This window comes from Plecotus auritus, assembly GCF_963455305.1.
Source record: "Plecotus auritus genome assembly, chromosome: 6".
In the NCBI taxonomy this organism is placed as follows: Eukaryota; Metazoa; Chordata; class Mammalia; order Chiroptera; family Vespertilionidae; genus Plecotus; species Plecotus auritus.
In genome coordinates this window covers 36,598,481-36,618,892 of record NC_137773.1, presented here as the reverse complement: position 1 = coordinate 36,618,892, position 20,412 = coordinate 36,598,481, and the positions used below count along the sequence as shown (strand labels likewise).

Genomic DNA, 20,412 nt, shown 5'->3' with positions numbered 1-20,412 from the left:
GGTTCTGTGCGCTTCCTGGACTTGTAAGTCTATTTCTTTCACAAGGTGGGGGAAGTTTTCTGTCATTATTTCTTCAAATAGGTTTTCAGTAAATTGCTCTCTCTCTTCTTCTGGCACCCCCATAATTCTGATGTTGGTATGCTTGAAGTTGTCCCAGAGTCTTCTTACACTATCTTCAAGTTTTTGGATTTTTTTTTCTTTTTGTTTTTTTCGGTTGAGTGTTTTTTGCTTCTTTGTATTTCAATTCTTTGACTTGATTCTTGTGTTCCTCTAGTCTGTTGTTGGGTCTCTGTATAATATTTTTTATTTAAGTCAGTGTATGTTTAATTTCTAGTTGGTCCTTTTTCATATCTTCAAGGGTCTCATTATATTTATCGGCCTTTTCTAGGATATTCTTGAAAAGCCTTATAACCGTGGTTTTGAATTCTATATCCAGTCGTTTGTTTTCCTCCATTTCTTTCGTTTGTGACCTGTTTCTTTGACGCCACATTTTAACTGCTTCCCTGAGTTGGTAGGGTAGATTTGTGTGCTAGGTTTCCTATATGGCCCAGTGGGTCAGCCTCCCCAGTTAACCTGAGGTGGACACTCTTGGTGCACCCCTTTGTGGACTGTGTGTACAGCCTTGTTGTAGTTAAGTCTTGATTGTTGTTGGTATCACTGGGAGGAATTAACCTCCAGGCCAGTTGGCTGTAAGGATCAGCTGTGTCTACGCTGGGAGAAGTTCGGTGCTGGAGACAGCCTTATAGGATTAGACTTGCCAAATTGCAATAGCCTCTGTGCTCAGCTTGGATGGGGTGGAGTCTCAGGGCAGAGCAGACAGTCTTGGCTTCCAGTCAGCCTTGCCCCTTGCGTGCCTGCAGACCTCTGCCTTCCCCGGCTCCTGAGTCTCCGCCCGAGAGTCCAGATTCCCCCCACAAGAGTGTGGGTCCTCAGGGGCTCGCCTGGAACTAGGGTTCAGTGCAGTCAGAACTGGGGCTCAGTGCAGTCAGGAGCTTCTGACTCCCTTCCACTAGGGAAAGCCTGTGGCAACCTCCGCAGCCTTTGTGCGCACTGGCATGCGCGTGCCTGCAGACCTCTGCCTTCCCCGGCTCCCGAGTCTCTGCCCGAGAGTCCAGATCCCCCCCGTAAGAGTGTGGGTCCCCAGGGGCTCGCCTGGAACTGGGGTTCAGTGAAGTCAGAATTGGGGTTCAGTGCAGTCAGGAGCTTCGGACTCCCTTCTGCTAGGGAAAGCCTGTGGCAACCTCCGCAGCCTTTGTGCACACTGGCACGCACGCCTCCAGAACCCTGCCTGCCGGGGATCCCCCGGGTCTCCCCCGGGTCTCTGAGTCTCCGGGTGCCTTTCTCTCTACCTGACAGTCCAGACTCCCCCTGTATGAGCCTGGGTCCACAGGGTTTCGCCCGGGACTGGGGTTCAGTGCAGTCAGAACTGGGGTTCAGTGCGGTCGGGGGCTTCCTTCCCTCTTCCACCAGAGAAAGTCAGCCAGGCTCTCAGCCACCCTTCCTCTCTGCGCGCACAAGGACCCTTTGCCATACCTCCAATTCTCTGTGAGCTTTTCTCTTTCCTTCTAGTTGTAGAATTTTCACTCATCCAGCTTTCCTGTGGTTCTGGATAGTGTCCATTCTGTCTTTTAGTTGTAGTTTTGAAATTGTTGTGCGAGGCAGCAGTTTAGGTGCTTACCTATGCCGCCTTCTTGGTTTCTCCAGTAATGACAATTTTTAATTGAAGACTTTCCCTCTTCCATCATTTGTCAAAGAAAGCATTGCTCCTGAGGAAGAGTCCAGTGATATGAAAGCAAAGAAAGCAAAGATGAGAAATGCTGAAGGGATGACACCTGATTTCTTACAGCTAATGGCAAAAATCTACACCTTATCTAACCATCTTAGAACACTATCAGTCAGAATGCGTAAAAAACATACTAAGGCCCAGCCAGCATGGCTCAGTGGTTGAGCATTGACCTATGAACTAGGAGGTCATGGTTAGATTCCCGTCAGGGCACATACCATGGTTTTGGGCTTAATCCCCAGTGGGGGGTGTACAGGAAGCAGCCGATGGATGATTCTTTCTCATCATTGATGTTTTTATCTCTCTCCCTCTCCCTTCCTCTCTGAAATCAATAAAAATATATATTTTTTAAAAACATACTAAGACAGCACTCATATCTTAGTTTCTAAATACTATTCTTCAATTTAAAATCAGGGCAGGTCCCTTGGAGAAGCGGTTGGTTCAAAAAATGGGGCAGGGAAGTAAGATGAATCTGGGACACCTTGTTATCTCAAAAAGTAAGAAAATGTGTTTGTGGTTTTTTTTTTTTTAAAGAGGATGTGCTGAAAGAACAAAGGAGCCAACCTGAAGGAGCTCTCCTGGTAGCCAAAGGTGGGACAATTTGAGCAACAAAGTAAATAATGGTATTATTGAATCTAACCCACATAACAAATAAAATCCATGCGTCCATACTGTAAATAATTAATTAAATAAATATGGGGAAGACAAGACAGCTCTTCTGTATAAAATTCCAATTAGTGTGGAAGAAGGAAATAGAAAATCATCATTGGCAAAACATCACAGTAATAACTGTCATACTCATGGATACAGAGAACATTTTGACAGTTGCTGAAGGGGAGAAGAGTTGGGGGGCTGGAGATTAAGAAACACAAATTAGTGGTCACAAAATAGTCATGGGGATATAAAGTACAGCATAGGGAATATACTCAATAATATTGTAATTACTATGTCATATGGGTACTAAATTTATCAAGGTGATATCTTCATAGGTTATAGAAATATCTAATTACTGAGTTGTACACCTGAAACTAATATAATGTATGTCAACCGTAATTGAAAAATAAAAATTTATTAAAAAATTTAACAACCCCTCTCCCCCAAATAACTGTCATAGACAACATCAACTAAAACTAAGTGGATGAGTGTAAGGAGAAACAATTTGCGTAATCTCAAAGTATCTCCCCCAAGGTGTGTGTGTGTGTGTGTGTGTATAAAAAGCCAGTGTCGTGACGACCAGGATGACCAAACGACCGGTCACCATGAGGTGCATTGAACACCTCTCGGTCCCTGCCCTGCAGCCCACAGGCTCTGATCGTAGCAAGGCAGGCAGCAGGCGGGTGGGGCGAGTGCGGTGGGGCAGCAGGTGGGTGGGTGTGCCTACTAGCACGACGGGGCGGCAGGCAGGAATGAGTAGCAGCGGACTACCTCGTGCAATTTCGCACACTAGGCCTCTAGTTTATTAACTAACTTTACAATGAAGAAACCTGACAGAAGCCACCTTAACCAAGTGATCAAGGTCAACATCACCAATAATATATTGACATTAGGAATCTTGTGATGATGGACTGAGGATACAACTGCATTTCTGTGATATTCTTCCAAAAAGCATAACTTCAGTTCAATGAGAAAACAACAGACAAACCCAAATTGGGGAACATTAAACAAAATAACCGATATTCTTCAAAAGTGATAAGGGCCTTGCCCTGACTGGTTTGGCTCAGTGGATAGAGCGTCGGCCTGCGGACTGAGAGGTCCCGGGTTCGATTCCGGTCAAGGGCATGTACCTTGGTTGCAGGCACATCCCCAGTAGGGGGTGTGCAGGAGGCAGCTGGTCGATGTTTCTCTCTCATCGATGTTTCTAGCTATCTATCCCTCTCCCTTCCTCTCTGTAAAAAATCAATAAAATATATTTAAAAAAAAAAAAAAAGTGATAAGGGCCTCAAAGACAAAGACTGAGGAACTGCTAGACAGTAGTAGACTTATAAGTAATTGTATTTTCTGGGTAATATTTGGAACAGGAAAAGGACATTAGTGGGAAAACTGGTGAAATATGAATAAGGTTTTTGGTTTATCACATTAATTTCTTGGTTCTTATCATTGTACTATGGTTATGTAAATTCTAGCATTAGGGGAAGCTAGATGAAGTACATGTGAAAATTGTAATGTTTTTACAACTTTTCTACAATTGGCTCAAAATAAAAATTAAAAGAATACATAAAACCATAAGTATGTGCACTTTTTTCCATACCCAGTACTAACTTGTAGCCTAGTGCCTTATTTTGATTCCAGGACAAAATTTCAATATTGTACAGTCATACTAACAAAATGTTTGGGGATGAAAACCTATGATCTAAATGGTTGTGGTTGAAACATAATACATTTACTAAAGACTGGCATTAAATAAAACAGCAAAAAGATAACAGAAGCGTAAACTTGTGAGCACAAACTCTGAGCTTTATTTCATTGCAAGTGATGTTACCTATATACACATTTTTTCTTTCAAATTAACTGCTGAAATTGCCCTTAAAGAGACCACATTGTAAAATGTGTTTAACTACTAATTTATTAAATTTTCCTGTCAATTGACACATTCTGTATGGAGCCTTTCAAGGAAGTTTTGAGAGTTTATTTACAATCACCAAAAGCAGGTGGTTCTGTAAAACTTACAGGTAATTGTAGGCTCCTTAAACTCATAACATTTATATTTCAACATTTAAATAGAAGCCCATTTTCTTCCAAAGTAATTTTCTCTCACTTTCTCATAAAAATATAAAAAGGCAACATTCATAGTTTTAAAAACCTATATTGAACCCAAATCAAGGTTTCTTTACAAATGATGTATTTTTCCAAAAAGTTTAAAAGACATCACAGAATAATCTGATATTAAATACTCTTACCACAGCAGAGTAATTTAAGAAATATTGTGCAGTATTTTTCAACCTTTCATGCTAGATTTCAATTGTGTGTGCTATGTTAACACACCATATTTATGTAGTACATTGTTGTATATGACCAGTTACCACATAAACTGTCCTACTAAAATCATAAAAATGGTAAAAGGCAATCTTTATGAAAGCTTAAAAAAATCTCAATAAAAGGCAACCAACATCACCCTAATTTTCTGTAAGAATTACCTTTCTTCCTCCCTTTGAATGGTACTTTTTATAGCATATTAACAAAGAAATACACTGAGTGGCCAGATTATTATGATCTCTGAATGCATAATAATCTGGCCACTCAGTGTATATCCTATATAATAAAAGGCTAATATGCAAATTGTCCCCTCGACCAGGAGTTCAACCAGCAGGCAGGCCGGCCAACCGCCCATGTCCCCTCTCCCTGGCCAGGCTGGCCAGACCCCACCCATGCACGAATTCATGCACCAGGCCTCTAATAATATATACTGAGTGGCCAGATTATTATGCGTTCAGAGATCATAATAATCTGGCCACTCAGTGTATATTTATACCACTTTTACTTGTTAGCCTTTTATTTATTTATTTATTTATTTAAAAAACATGGTCATTTTTTAAAATAATTTATTTTATTTATTTTTAATTATATTTTTATTGATTTCAGAGAGGGAGAGGGAAAGAGAGATAGAAACATCAATGATGAGAGAGAATCATTGATTGGCTGCCTCCTGCTGCACGTCCCCTAATGGGGATCAAGCCTGCAACCCAGGCATGTGCCCCTGACCGGAATCGAACCTGGGACCCTTCAGTGCGCAGGCTGATGCTCTATCCACTGAGCCAAACCAGCTAGGGCTTGTTAGCCTTTTAAATGACTGTTTTCTGATATACTGAATTTACCCAAAGGCACCAAGATTCCTAAGTAGTTTCAACATTTTTGTTCCTTTTTAAGTTCCTCTAGAGCAGCCTTGGGCAAACTACGGCCCGCGGGCTGGATCCGGCTGTTCTATCCGGTTCTCTTGCTCTCCCCTCCGCTCCTTTACTTTGGATTTATATTAGTTCACACAAACACTCCATCCATGCTTTTGTTCCGGCCCTCCGGTCCAGTTTAAGAACCCATTGTGGCCCTCGAGTCAAAAAGTTTGCCCACCCCTGCTCTAGAATGATGCTCCTTAGATAAGTGTAACTCTAAGAATCAGAAGAAAATAAATGATACAACACAGTAACTTGAAACTTGTACTATCAAAAAAGGTAGAAATATATTAATAGGTTTCTTGAACTTTTCATTTAGGACAGAAGGCAAAATAACTTTCTGAACATAAACATAAAAATAGAGCACATTTATCAACAGTAGGAAGACGTCTAAGCTTATAATAACAATGTATTAAATCTGATGTAATAATACACAGAAATTCACTGCCAGATATTCTGATGCATCATCCTGAAAATATGTCTCATACATAACACTAACATATAACAAATTATAGCACTGTTTTCACAGGAAGAAAAGATAAGTTTTGGTTTTGTTTTACTCTAAAGATTTTTTTATTTTTTTTGGAGAGGAAGGCAGAGGGAGAGAGAAACATTGATGTGAGAGTGAATCATTGACAGGCTGCCTCTGCATGTCCTCCACCAGGGATTGAGCATGCAACCTTGGTTTGTGCCTTGATTGAATCAAAGCAGCAATCTTTTGGTGCATGGGATGACACTCAACCAAATGAGCCACATGGGCCAGGGCAAAGATAAGTTTTACCACAAAAACAGAATTACTGGATTTCAGCTTTTGATTAAGTGTTAGAGATATACTTTAAATATAAAAAAGAAAAACAAGATTCACCCTTAAAATAAAAAAGTATACATATATATATATTTCATTAATACTTTTTATGCTCTTACAATGTAAAACATTTAGAAACTTCTGAGCTCTCAAAATTTTGGCCAGTTAACCTATTTGGCTTTAACATATTCTAAATTCCCTTTTGAGAATCAGACTAAAGTTTATGGTCCATCAGTCCAATATAGGTAGAGCGATTCTATTTCTTTTGCTTCTTTTTTGGTGGTTCATCTTCAGAGCTGCTATCCGTGCTGGTGCTGCTACTACTGGAAGAGCTGGAATCTGAGTCTGAATCAGAGGATGAGGAAGAGCTTGTGGAGGAGGCTGAAGACGATGAACTGGAGGAGCTTTCATCAGTATCACTGTCCTCAGAGGAGGATGAGGTAGATGTTTCTTCACTCTCTGATGAAGAATCACTGGCTGAACTGTCACTGCTATTGCTACTGGAGCTGGTTACACTCTTAGACCTATTAGACAATCAGTAGTTACATTTATGGGCAGCCAACATTTAGTAAAATGTTAATTTCTGTACATGTATATAACTGAAGCTTTGCTAGCATTTTATTCCTACATTTACTGCTTTTGGGATTGCCTAACTATTGTAACCATACTGCCTTCCATCCCTTAGCAAGGTCATTTACTTTAGTAATTTAACTCTCTTGGATGGTATAATATACCTAATATATCATGTGCCACAGCAAATAAATAATAGTAGAATAAAGTTGCAGTATAACAAATGGTTTTATTTAAACCTCATGAAGTGGCAAATGTTTCATAATCTCAATTACTTTAGACCAGGAATAGCTGGACAATAATTTCTTGCCAGTTTAATAATATTTCCTATTCTAAGCTAGGAAAAATTATTTACTATTTCCAGGTAGAAGGACTCTGGAAAGTAAGAGAAAAAGGAGACATAAAGGCAATAAATTCCAGACAGGTAAAGAGAGGAACATATTAGAAAACTGCAAACAAGAAACTTCAGATTCAAATCTTTAACTACTATTTTAAAATCACTCTTCCTATCCCTACAACTAGTATTACATATTAACTATATAATACTCCTGAAGCCACATACCTTTTTTTCTTCGTCTTTCTTTCTACATTAGTTTCTCCAATGCTGATAAACATGGGAAAAAGAAACTCCTATTAATAGACTGATTATGCACAGCTCAGACCGACCCTTATGTTATCCCCAAAACTATTCTATATTGAAGAAACACTTTGTCTTTTATAACATGTATTCATAGTCCAGTATTACCTGTTATAACCAAATGGAAAGTTTCCTGTTGTAGGCTCTATGTAGCACATAGTCAACGTAACCAGCACTGAAGCAAAACATGTTATCTATTAACTTTATCTTAGAAGCCAGGTAAGTTGGTAAAGATGACTGAATGAACCAATTTGATTCTTTTTTTAGTTTTGAACTTAGGTTGATATGGCTAAATCAACTACATCCTGAACAATACAAAGCAAATAATAGCACAACAATTGTAATTTATAATTTGAGTTTCCAGAGTAATATTATAAATGGCCACCCTATATAATAAAAGCATAATATGGCCCTAACCGGTTTGGCTCAGTGGATAGAGCGTCGGCCTGTGGACTGAAGGGTCCCGGGTTCGATTCCGGTCAAGGGCATGTACCTTGGTTGCGGGCACATTCCCAGTGGGGGCTGTGCAGGAGGCAGCTGATCGATGTCTCTCTCTCATCGATGTTTCTAACTCTCTATCCCTCTCCCTCCCTCTCTGTAAAAAATCAATAAAATATATTAAAAAAAAAAGCATAATATGCCAAGTGTCCAGTCATCCAGTCAATCAATCAAAACATAATATGCTAATGATATGCTAAGGCCGCTCAACCACTCGCTATGATGTGCACTGACCACCAGGGGGGCAGATGCTCTGACTGGTAGGTTAGCTTGCTGCTGGGGTCTGGCCAATCAGGACTGAGCAAGATGGGCTGGGCGTGTCCCGGAGCCCTCCCACAGTCCCTCCCCGGCTGGCCAACCTCCTGTGTCCCTCTCTGGCCCCGATCGTGCACCAATGGGGTCCCTTGGCCTAGCCTGCGCCCTCTCGCAATCCAGGACCCCTCGGGGGATGTCAAGAGAGCCGGTTTTAGCCCAATCTGGGCCTCTAGTTTCATATAAAAAGCAACCTTTAATTTAAAATAACCATTTCTTTTTCTGTATGTTCCCAAAATGTTCAGTTATTTACTGTGACAATTAATACTTCAAGACTGTGTTCCCTCACATCATTTACCAAGAACAAAGTCTGGTGATTTTTGAATGAAATATACAAATGGCTTGCAGTTATATTCTTGCCAAACAACATGCACACTAAATCAGGTTTTCAAATTACAGAATTACTTCTATTATTATAGCATTGTCTTGTAAATTTAGTATTTCTATATTCAGGACTTATCTATATTTCCTAGGTAATGCTTCTATCCTTATTTCATGAGTCTTTAAATATAAATATACTAGAGGCCCAATGCACAAAATTCATTGGCCCTCACAGTCCTGGTTTCGTCCGGAAGGTCGTCTGGAAGGTTGTTCGGCTGTCCGGTCTAATTAGCATATTATGCTTTTATTATTATAGATATGTATGTAAAGTTGTTTTACACAATGGAATTACTGAATTGTCATTTTGAGGGTAAATAAGTGGAAGAAGTACATTTATTAAACCACACCACAAGAATTCATGATCACTGAAATTCACACACTTCCATCATTTTATCATTAAACCAAAAAAAAGCAGTCTTTATGTAATAGAGCCATATCTAAAATACATATAGATCTATGTATTTTTAAGATCAAGATACTTGTGTAATACAACTAGAAAAACAAAAAAGTAAATGTTGGGATTAAGTTATTCATATCTTATATTTTATATTTTAGGACAGAGGTCTCCAAACATATTTTGCTTACATTTCTAATAAAATAATTTTGCAAAACTATGTTTCTTCCTCATACTTTTTAATAATAAGTTTCAATATTTGCAAATGGTATAATCACTGGCATATTATATATTATTTTAAGAAAATTATTATATGATTTTGATAATTGTATCCAATGAAAAGTAAATGTCACAATAACTGGATACCTACCACAATTCACTTAAAAAACACATGTACAATCTTATCTTTAAGAGTTGGTACTTTTACATTGTCTTTTTTTTCCTTTTAAACTTGAACTTTTATTCTGCTTTCCCCATAGAATGTATCCTAAATATTTTTATGCCTAAAAAATTGACTGATTACTTATGATACTTCTCTGTAATAAAAATAGAGACATAACTTGAAATTGTATCTTTTAATTGCTTGTGATCATAAGCCTTTAAAAGTGTTTAAAAATTCTGAACTGAGTTAGCATTATCATTACTACAAAATTGATTAGAACAATGTAAAACTATATAATTTTAGTAACTATTATACATAAAATAACTGTATTAGAAATACATCTCTTAATGACATGGATTATTTTTCTAGTTTATGTATCCATGAATCTTATTGCTAGACTATGACAAGGTTCAACCTCAATTCAATTCCTATATTTAATTTGTATGGATTTAACCCTGATAAACCTTGTTAACCTGAATAGGTAGATAGGAATAGAAAGTGTTTTGTTGTAGCAATGTCAGTCAATGCTTTGAATGTCTCCCAAGTTATATTCTACAAGTAACATAATGATGTATCATTAAAATAGACTTATAAATTGAAAATTCAATTAGGACTTACTTCATTTTTGCTGGGGAAAAAAAAATTTACAGAATAATTTACTCCCAATAATTAGGACCATTCACTTTTTCATTCCAATACCAGCATTTTGAAAGACCTTTAGGTTTTTATACATTAGGGCAACATACCAAGGTTAAGATTAGAGAAGGTGAGAAGTATGCCTTTCTTTTGCAAAATTAAGAAGGATTGTTGAGAAAGGGGAGTGGAAAAGGAGAACCAAGAGACAAGTTCTCATACAGATTTATTTTTGGAAAAAGTATAATGAATGTTGATAATCTAGAAACTGATTACTTATCTACTCCTGTATAACCCTTGAAGAGTCTCATGTCCACAAATTAGAAGACAGCTTCCTTGAAAGTCCTGATATTTAAAACACTATTAATAAATCTAATAGTCCTAAAGACGCTGCTTCTAAGTTGACCTGACCCCTTCCCATTTCAGTTTCACTAAAGCATGTATACTTACTTATTTCATAGGAATTTAAAAAGCTTTATTCAAAGGGCATAAAAGAGTAAATAACGATTTTCCAGTTTCCTTCCTACTCAGATCTTTTCAGAAAGGAACTATAATTATCGATCATTTATATTTTCAAAAAAATCCAATTATTCCTTTTTTCTTTTTTTAACATAAATGATAGCATATTATATACTAGAGGCCTGGTGCATGAAATTCGTGCAGGGGGGGGAGGGGGAAGGGTGTCCCTCAGCCCAGCCTCTCACAATCCAGAAGTGCTGGCTCCTAAACACTCACCTGCCTGCCTGATTGCCCCTAACTGCTTCTGCCTGCCAGCCTGATTGTCCCTAACTGTTCCACTGCTGGCTTGATTGCCCCTAACCACCTCTGCCTCAGCCCTGCACCTGGGACCCAGGATTCCCTCTTCCAGCCGACCACAGGCACCTGGGATCTGGGCTTCCCTCCCTCTGATCAGCCATAGGCGCCCAGGCTGGCTGCAGCCGCAGGAGATGGTGGGCAGGTGGCTTTGCCTGGGCTGCAGCCGCAAGTACTGGTGCCCGGGACTACGGGGTGGGCAGCTTCTCTGTCTACCAGGCTGTAGCCAGCCACAGGTGCTGGCGCCTGCACTGCAGGCAGGCGGCTTCTCCGTCTTCCTAGGATGCAGTGTGGGCGACTTCTCCGGCTGACTGCGGCCTGGGATCACAGGGCAGGCGGCTTCTTCATCTCCTGGGCTGCAGCCAACCTCAGGAGCTGGGGCCTGGTTTCTCCATCTCCCCTAGGACGTGGGGCAGGTGGACATGAGGCTTCTGCTGCTGGCTGCAGCCTGGGATCAGGGGGCAGGCGGCTTCTTTGTCTCCCGGCTGCAGCCAGCCTCAGGTGCTGGGGCCCAGTTTCTCTGTCTCTCCCAGGACCTGGGATGGGCGGACATGGGGCGGGTGGCTTCTCCAGCTGGCTGCAGCCTGGGATCACAGGGCAGGCAGTTTCTTCTTCTCCCGGGCCGCACCCAGCCTCAGGCGCTGAGGCCCGGTTTCTCTGTCTCCCCCAGGACATGGGGTGGGCAGACGTGGGGCAGGCAGCTTCTGCAGCCTGGGATCACAGGGCAGGTGGCTTCTTGGTCTCCCTGGCCACAGCCAGCCTCAGGCGCTGGCGCCCGACTTCTCCGAATCCCACAGGCTCAGAGCGGCTGGGGGGCGGGGTTGCCACCATCTTTTCAGGTTAATTTGCATACCCACTCCTGATTGGCTGGTGGGCGTAGCAGAGGTACAGTCAATTTGCATCTTTCTCTTTTATTAGTGTAGATACTGCTTTCTACTTAGTCTATATACTTAATATAAGTATCCTGGATATTTATCTTAGATATCTTTTTACAGCAGCTTATATAATCTATCACATAGTATTCTGTTGTCATGTCATAGGTAGAAGCAATAAAGCAAAATGATTAAGACCATGGATTCTAAAAAGACAGGTTGGTTTAACACTTAACTTTTCTACTTACTAGCTGTGTGACAACACTGAGCAAGTTACTGAACCTCTCCATGCCTCAGTTTCTTCATACATAAAATGGGGATTAATAATAGTACTTACCTTTATGTTATAGATATGATGCTTAAATATGCTAATATTTCTAAAGAGCTTAGTATAGTACCTGGCACATAATAAGCGCTCATTAATATTGTAGTCTAAATCTGGATAACGACCATGAGACATTTAGGCCCTTAATAAAGTCTATAAATATAAATTAAAAGATTTCTTTGGAAAAAAAATATTCCTTTAGATATCACATGTAAACTTACCTTTGTTGTAATAATAATCTGTTTTCTTTTTCTTTTAAAGCTTTCTTTAGTTCTGCTGTTCTTGAAGGCCTATGTAGGTATTTTCTTTTTCCTGTGCATTCATAAGTCCAATGTCCAAATTCCAAGCATTTCTGACATCTTACATGTTGCTTATTTGCTTCACTACAGAGTAAAAATCAGAATACAGGTTTTAAATTCTGCCCTGAAAAGCATAAACAATATAATGTGTAAAATGGTGTTTATTTTTAAATAGAAACAAACATCATTTTACATTTTAAATTGTTTATGTTAGGTTTAATCGCAAGACAGCATAGTAAGTGGTTAAGAGCATGGACCTTGAAGTTAAGACAGAATTTAGCTCAAATCTTCATTCCTCAATTCCATTCCAGCAATGGCAGACTAGGTAACTCAGACAACACTTAGGCTCAGAACTAGAAAAGACAGTCAAAACATTTAAAACAATCTGCATGGGCATGAGAAAACAATAAGGTAAAGAATAACCAAGCCAAGATATGGAAGAAAATAGAAATCCAGAGTGGTCAGCCCTGTAGTTTGTATCTGCAGTTAGGACTCAGAGGGTCTTATCCGTTAAGAATAAACCAACCATATAAGGAGGGCAGCCTGGTTTCTAGACATCTAGGAGACTAAGAAAAATCTCAGTTCCTGAAATTAGATTAAGATGCAGCAAGCAAAGAAAAGCAGATGAAAGAATTGGAAAGGAAGAAATAAAATTGTCATTCCTCACTGATGATGTATTATATACATGGCAAATCCAAAAGATCTACAGATAAAATATTTTCAATAGTTTGAATTCATGAGTGAGTTTAGCAAGGCTTTGGATTGGGTCAGCAAACTGTCCGTAAAGGGTCAGATAGTAAATATTTTAGGCTTTGCAGATTAAGAGGCAAAAGGGAGGATATTATCCCCGGCCAACATGGCTCAGTGGACTGAGCACTGTCCCATGTTCCAAGAAGTTGCTGACTCGATTCCCAGTCAAGTATATGCCTGGGTGACAGGCTCAATCCTCAGTAGGAGGCGTGCAGGAAGCAGCCGATTGATATTTCTCTATCATAAATGTTTCTATCTTCTCTCCCTCTCTCTAAACAAAAATCAATAAAAACATATTTAAGGAAAAAAAGTGAGGATATTATGTAGATACTTATATAACACAAGGGAAGAAAATTTTCTGGAAATATTTTGTTAATAAAAATATTTCAAATAAGAGAGGTTTACTAATGAGAAGAATGGAATTCTTTTTTGGAGGATAACGTTTCACTCAATTGAGATTCAAAGTTAGTGTTCCCCACCATCAAATTGATCATATATATTAATAACATTCTTCATACCCTGGCTAGGTAGCTCAGTTGGTTTGAGTGGCATCCTGATACACCAAGGTTGCAGGTGTGATCCCTCATCAGTGCACATACAACAATCAACCAATGAATGCATGAATTGGGTAGAACAATAGATCAATGTTTCTTTCTCTCTCTCTCTCAAATAAATAATTAATTTTTAAAAATACAAACATTCTTAGTTTGCAAGACTACAAGAATAGGCAGCAGGCGGGATTCAGTTTGCCAAACTGTGTTAGGTAAGATCAAAACATAAAAATGAATTGTTCCTATATAATAAAAACAGTTAAAAATTTATTTAAATACGTTTTTATTGATTTCAGAAAGAGGAAGAGAGAAGGATAGAGAGAGAAACATCAATGATGAGAGAGAATCATCAAATGGCTGCTTTCTGCACGCTCCCTACTTGGGATCGAGCCTGCAACCTGGGCATGTACCCCAACCAGGAATTGAACTGTGACCTTCTGGTTCATGGGTCAACACAACCACTGAGTCACACTGGCCAGGCAAAAAATGACATTTTGCCCTAGCTGGTTTGGCTCAGTGGATAGAGCGTTGGCCTGTGGACTAAAGGGTCCCAGGTTCGATTCCAGCCAAGGGCACATGCTAGGGTTGCGGGCTTGATCCCCCCAGTAGAGGGCATGCAGGAGGCAGCCAATCAATGATTCTCTCTCATCACTGATGTTTCTCTCTCTCAATCCCTCTCCCTTCCTCTCTGAAATCAATAAAAATATATTTGAAAAAATGAAATTTTAAAGGTGTCATTTATAATATCCTAAAAAGTACCAAATACCTAGAAATAAATAAAATATGTGTAAGACTTTTGTGCAGAAAACAAAGATTACAGAGAGGAACTAGACATTTAGATAAATAGCTAATAGAGGGATATACCATGTTCACAGAATGGAAGACTCAATATTGTAAAAATGTCCCTTCTCTCCAAATTGACCTATAGGTTTAAAGTAATGCCAATAAAAATCTCAATAAGTTGTTTTTTGTTGGTAAAGACCTATAAGAGAAAAATCTGCAAGTCTGCCAAAATAAGCTGAGACTAGTGAAAAATATCAAGAATATAAAAAAATTATTTTATTTTGTGTATAGTTATATTTAAAGCACAAAAAATATGAAAAGGGATAGGTTCACTATTTGGTGTGCTAGGTAAATAGGCCACCAATATCACATTATGGGCTTAGAGATCAAGCAGGACTATTTTATTTTGTTTCAGTCTGAACTCGGGTATTATTATCCTCCTATGTAATAGAAGCCTAATATGCAAATTATCCCCTTGACTGGGAGTTCAGCTGCTCGCTATGATGTGCGCTGACCACCAGAGGCGGCACAGAACATGGCGGGCCTTGGCAGCAGAAGCGCTGCTGGCCCCATGAGAGCAGGACCGCGGCAGGATGGTGGAGCAGGTGAGCAGGTGGCAACAGGCCAAGGTGGGTGCGAGTGGGGCCCGATCGCCCCGCCAACTGCCTTGCAGATGGGGACCAGCAGTGGCAGCAGGGGGTGGGGTCGCCGCCCAGCTCCCAGGCGCTGAGGGAGCTGGGTGGGAGCCCCATGACTCAGGAGGAGGGGGGCACGTGGGGGCCCGAAGGCCCAGGTACTGCCCAGGGCCCAGAGGTCAGCTGGTACCTGCCCTTCCACAGCAGAGGCTCGCACTTCAATCGCTGGCCTGGCCTAGGGACCGCACCCGTGAACGAATTTCGTGCACCGGGCCTCTAGTACACGGAATAAAAAGAGTATTTGAGGAATATATAACAGAGCCCTTATCCATTTCGAATGTGTTTAAGTTATATGACCAGGTGAATGCTCTCTGACATATCAGAGATTTTCCCAGGTGAGACTATTGGATTGCTACTGGTAATCTGAGGAACTCTGGAATATAGAAGTGGTGCTGAAAGACTGGAAGCAGGCAAATTCTGTTTTGATTTTAGAAGTGGAGAAAAGGGTAGATTCCTCAAACTAGATCAGTGAACTTGACATCTATTCTAGCCAAAATTCTGGCTGGATTTATTAAATTGATTCAGAAAGAAGAGCCATCACACCTAGCTAGGTATCAGATCATTACATAATATTACATTGCCTTTTGGGTATTTATCTTTAATTAAGGCATCCTGGTAAGTCTCTCAAAACAAAACAGAACAATTAGGTGATCAGTTGAACATCATATATAGAGAGGTATCGGGCAATGACCTGCAGGGTTTGGTCCTCAGTTTGGTTTTGTTCAACATTTTTATAATTATGTGCATTTTATCAAACTCACAGCTGACACAAAGCTAGGAGGGATAGCTAATAGACAGATGACCGAATCAGGATCCAAAAAGGTCCTGATAGGCTGGAACTCTTTGTCAAATTTAACAAGAGTAAAAGTAAATCTGAAAATCATTTCAAGTACAAAACAGGAAACTTGACTTGCTGGCAATTCAAATGGAAAAAGCTTAGGTGTTTTTTTTTTTAATATATATTTTTATTATTTCAGAAGGGAAAGGGAGAGATAGAAACATCAATGATGAGAGAGAATCACCGATCGGCTGCCTCCTGCATTCATGCCCCACACTGGGGACTGAGCCCACAACCCAGCCATGTGCCCTGACCAGGAATCCAACCCTGACCTCCTCGTTCATAGGTCTATGCTCAACCACTAAGCCATGCCAGCTGGGCAACACTTAGGGTTTTTAACTGACTGAAATCAGTTTAGGTTATAAGTTGGGAAGTTAAAAGGAAGCAGAGTTTAGCTTCACAAATATTATTTTCCTTTCAGCTCAGCATAAATTTTTTGAGAGTTAAAAAATATAACAGGCTACTTCAGGAGGTGAATATGTTATTGCAGGTCTTGCAGCCAAAGTTAGATGACTAACCTGAATGCTGAAGAGATAGTAGTGGAATCCAGTGAAGGTTTCAATAAAAGAAATGACCGAAATAGTGCCAAGATTCTATAATCTAATTACATGAATATGAGTACATGTAATTACAATTTAAAAAGTGAAAATAATCTCACTTCAACTGCTTTTAGATTAGTCCCTGCAAGATCTGCTGCATGAGGAGTTCAAATTTAGGCTCTTTTAGTTTCCTCTTATTTTTCTCTATTAGTCCAAAGACTTTTTAAAAGAAAGGTAACAGTACTTTTTCACTTCTCTTGACTAACTTAAAAGCAGTTTAAAACTTGTCATTATGGAAGTAATATATGCTCTTTATAAATAAAATTAAACCTTTTTGATGAATATAAAATTAAAAGCAAAGTCCTCTTTTCTGTTCTCCGCCAAAAATATTCCCCAAACTCTCCTGGACACCCCTCCACCCCAGCTTCTAAAGGCCCTCCTTCTCAGTCTGCAAACTTAAGTCAATATACCATGACAGCTTTTATTATACATCATATGTTTTCTTCCCATCAACACCAGAAGTTCCCAAAGGTAGGATTGGTCTTTTATTCATGTACCCAAATACAGGCATATCATAGAAATTGAACATTTGTGTAACTTTCTGATACTTCTGAAACAAGAAATAGCAATATTCTTTAGGTGCTAAAAGTCTTACTTTCACTTCATATTTAGAGTATACATTGGTTGGTTTTGCCAATCTAGCATTCATTACTTCCTCTGACCCACCCATCCAGCTCATCATTGATTTATAGAGATCCACTCAATTGTACTGGGAAGATTATGAGGTCTAAGTCAATCAGAGCTTCACAATCCCATAGACTTGGTTCAGGGTTGGGCATGTAACCCAATCTAGACCAATGAGATGCCATCAACTTGAAGCTGAGAGGATATAAATGACCCTAGATACTGCAGCCATCTTTATACCAAAGGACTGAACCTATGCAAGTATGGAACCAACATCCAAAAGAACAAGCCCGAGAGTGGACCCTGGTGACATCAGTTAGTATGCTTTTTAAGTATTATTAGCACTCCATTCTTGATCTCAGAACTGTGTGACTTTAAAGTCTTCTTCCTTCATCAAGCATACTATGTACTCTGACTCTCTAAGTCTTTATCCTTATGCTCAAGGAACTCTTAACTGGCAGGACAGACAGAATCTGATGGAGGGGAGAGGAAAATGGACAGGGCTTAGAATAAAAATTATAAATATTAAAAGAAATATAGCCCTAACCGGTTTGGCTCAGTGGATAGAGCGTCGGCCTGGGGACTGAAGGGTCCCAGGTTCGATTCCAGTCAAGGGCATGTGCCTTGGTTGCCAGCACATTCCCAGTGGGGAGTGTGCAGGAGGCAGCTGATCGATGTTTCTCTCTCATCCATGTTTCTGACTCTCTGTCCCTCTCCCTTCCTCTCTGTAAAAAAAAAAAAAATCAATAAAATATATTTAAAAAAGAAATATAGCTCTGGTCAGTGTGGTTCAGTTGGTTGGAACCTCATCCCATGCACCAAAAGGTCATGTGTTCCATTCCTGATCATAGCACATACCTAGGTTTTAGGTTTGACCCGGGTCTGGGACTTACTGGAGGCAACCAAGCCATGTATTTCTCTCTCTCTCCCCCTTCCTCCCTATCTAAAATCAAGAAAGAAAAAAAAAGAAACAGTGCTCGCTTCGGCAGCACATATACTAAAATTGGAACGATACAGAGAAGATTAGCATGGCCCCTGCGCAAGGATGACACGCAAATTCGTGAAGCGTTCCATATTTTGCACCCAACTCTGGTGGGCTGCCGGAAATCGGCTTTGGAGACCTGCTCCGGGCCTGTGCCCAGGCCTTCTGGGACTCCCACCTAATCTTAAAAAAAAAAAAAAAAAAAAAAAAAAAGAAACATAAACATGTACAGTATATGCTAGCAGAACGTAAGTGATATATTATTGATGTGCAAATGGTGATGGCATGAAATGCTGCGAATGAAAAAGAGGCAAACGTTTGCGTGAAGCAAAAGGTTGGCAGAAGCAAAAGGCTTTACAAAAAAGGGGTATCTGGGATGATTCCTGCACTGTCTACAAGCAAACCTCTTGTGCCACTCCCTCTCCCTCATTTGCCACAATGGCCATCTTTCAGTTCTAAAAAACGAACTTCTTATCTCAAAGCAATTATGCTACTGTCTGGGTGCTCCTTCCCCAAATCCTCTCATGACTGGCTCCTTTCTCACACTTTTAATCTCTGTTCAAACGTCGCCTCTTCAGAAGTACCTGTCCTGTTCAGCCAACCTAACCCGGACCTTTCCCTCTTTCCACCACCTGTTGTTTGCTTCAAAGTTCTTATCACCAACTGTATTTACTTAAAATGTTTAAGAATGTAAGCTCCCTGAAAGCGGAGTTTGTCTTGAACCCCTCTTTTGCTTTTATACCCAAATTCTGACACAGAGCGACAGGTAATGAATAAATTAATACTTATTGAACAGAATGAATGGCAGAAAGTGAGACAGCTTGGGAGAAAAGTCGGCGTTGTAGTCAGACTGTTCCTAGGGAAGGCGATAGGAAAGGGGCAAGAAAAGCCAGCTAGGCTAGAGGCCGCATATAGGAAGCTGAAGAAGGTACGTCGGCGAGAATAGGGAGTCAGGATCAGGCCTTCAGCTTCCCCGGGCCACGCGAGGGGTTGGCGGCTGGGTGGGCAAAGGTACACAAACCACTTAGTGACCAACTCCTGTGCGTCCCCTTCCGGGAAACCAAACTCCAGGCTCTCTTCAGACTCACTCACCCCCACCCCCGGGTCCCGCTACGCAGCCGTCTTCTACGTTATCGCTAGCCCACGGACACCAAACTTTATGCCCCGCCGGAGCAGCGAGGAGGCTCCGTGTGAGAAAAACATCCACCCTCTGCCGATCCGTCTGAGGATCCGAGACCGGCAACGCATCCGGACGCCGCTCAACCGCCGGCTGACGCGCTTCTCCCCGCCCCCAGCCCGCCCCGCACCCAACAAGGGCCCTCACTTACGCTTGTCTCCGGGCTATGAGTCGATGCATGGGAGTCGCCATCTTAGCGCGGCTGAGGTATGCCGCGCTGAATTTTGGGATACTCCTCGGAAGGGGCGGGACTTCAACGCAGAGGACGCTGGCGTGGGCGGAGCTAGGTCCCACCTCCGCGGTTTCTGGGCTGGGGGTGGGAGCTGGGTCTGAGGTGTGGGCCTCTGGTTTGCGGAAGAGGAGTGAGGCCGGTGGTCTGGTCTGAACAGGGTTTTGAGGGGTGGGTACTTGTACTGTTGACCCTTGAACAACACGGATTCGAACTATGCGGGTCCGCTTATACACGGATTTATTTTTTTTCAATAAATACAGTTGTGCCCTAACCGGTTTGGCTCAGTGGATAGAGCATCGGCCTGCGGACTGAAGGGTCCCAGGTTCGATTCCGGTCAAGGGCATGTACTTTGGTTGCGGGCACATCCCCAGTAGGAGGTGTGCAGGAGGCAGCTGGTCGATGTTTCTCTTTCATGGGTGTTTCTAACTCTCTATCCCTCTCCTTTCCTCTCTGTAAAAATCAATAAAATATATTTAAAAAAATAAATACAGTTGTTCCTGCCTATCCACAGGCTTCGCATCCGCGAATTCAACCAATCTTGGGTCCGCGAATTCAACCAATCTTGGGTGGAGACCATCAATTGAAAGACTGAT

General features: G+C 40.9%; 1 protein-coding gene across 3 annotated transcripts; it reads right to left on the bottom strand.

Moving 5' to 3' along the window:
* Positions 1–3,214: 3,214 nt before the first annotated feature.
* ZCCHC10 (zinc finger CCHC-type containing 10) lies at positions 3,215–19,819 on the bottom strand. 3 transcript variants are annotated; one of them, XR_013960838.1, is made up of 5 exons: positions 19,739–19,819; positions 12,511–12,672; positions 7,605–7,646; positions 5,572–6,996; positions 3,215–3,499 (listed from the first exon to the last, which is right to left on the bottom strand). XR_013960838.1 is itself a non-coding variant. In XM_080672862.1 (4 exons), the coding sequence occupies exons 1-4, from the start codon at positions 19,777–19,779 to the stop codon at positions 6,729–6,731; spliced, it is 513 nt and encodes a 170-aa protein (XP_080528988.1). In that variant the 5' UTR covers positions 19,780–19,819; the 3' UTR covers positions 5,355–6,728. The 3 variants fall into 3 exon arrangements, 1 of the variants encoding a protein (XP_080528988.1); XR_013960839.1 differs by lacking the exon at positions 3,215–3,499 and adding an exon at positions 4,217–4,848 and having other exon boundaries at positions 5,532–6,996; XM_080672862.1 differs by lacking the exon at positions 3,215–3,499 and having other exon boundaries at positions 5,355–6,996.
* Between the last annotated feature and the right edge of the window lie 593 nt (positions 19,820–20,412).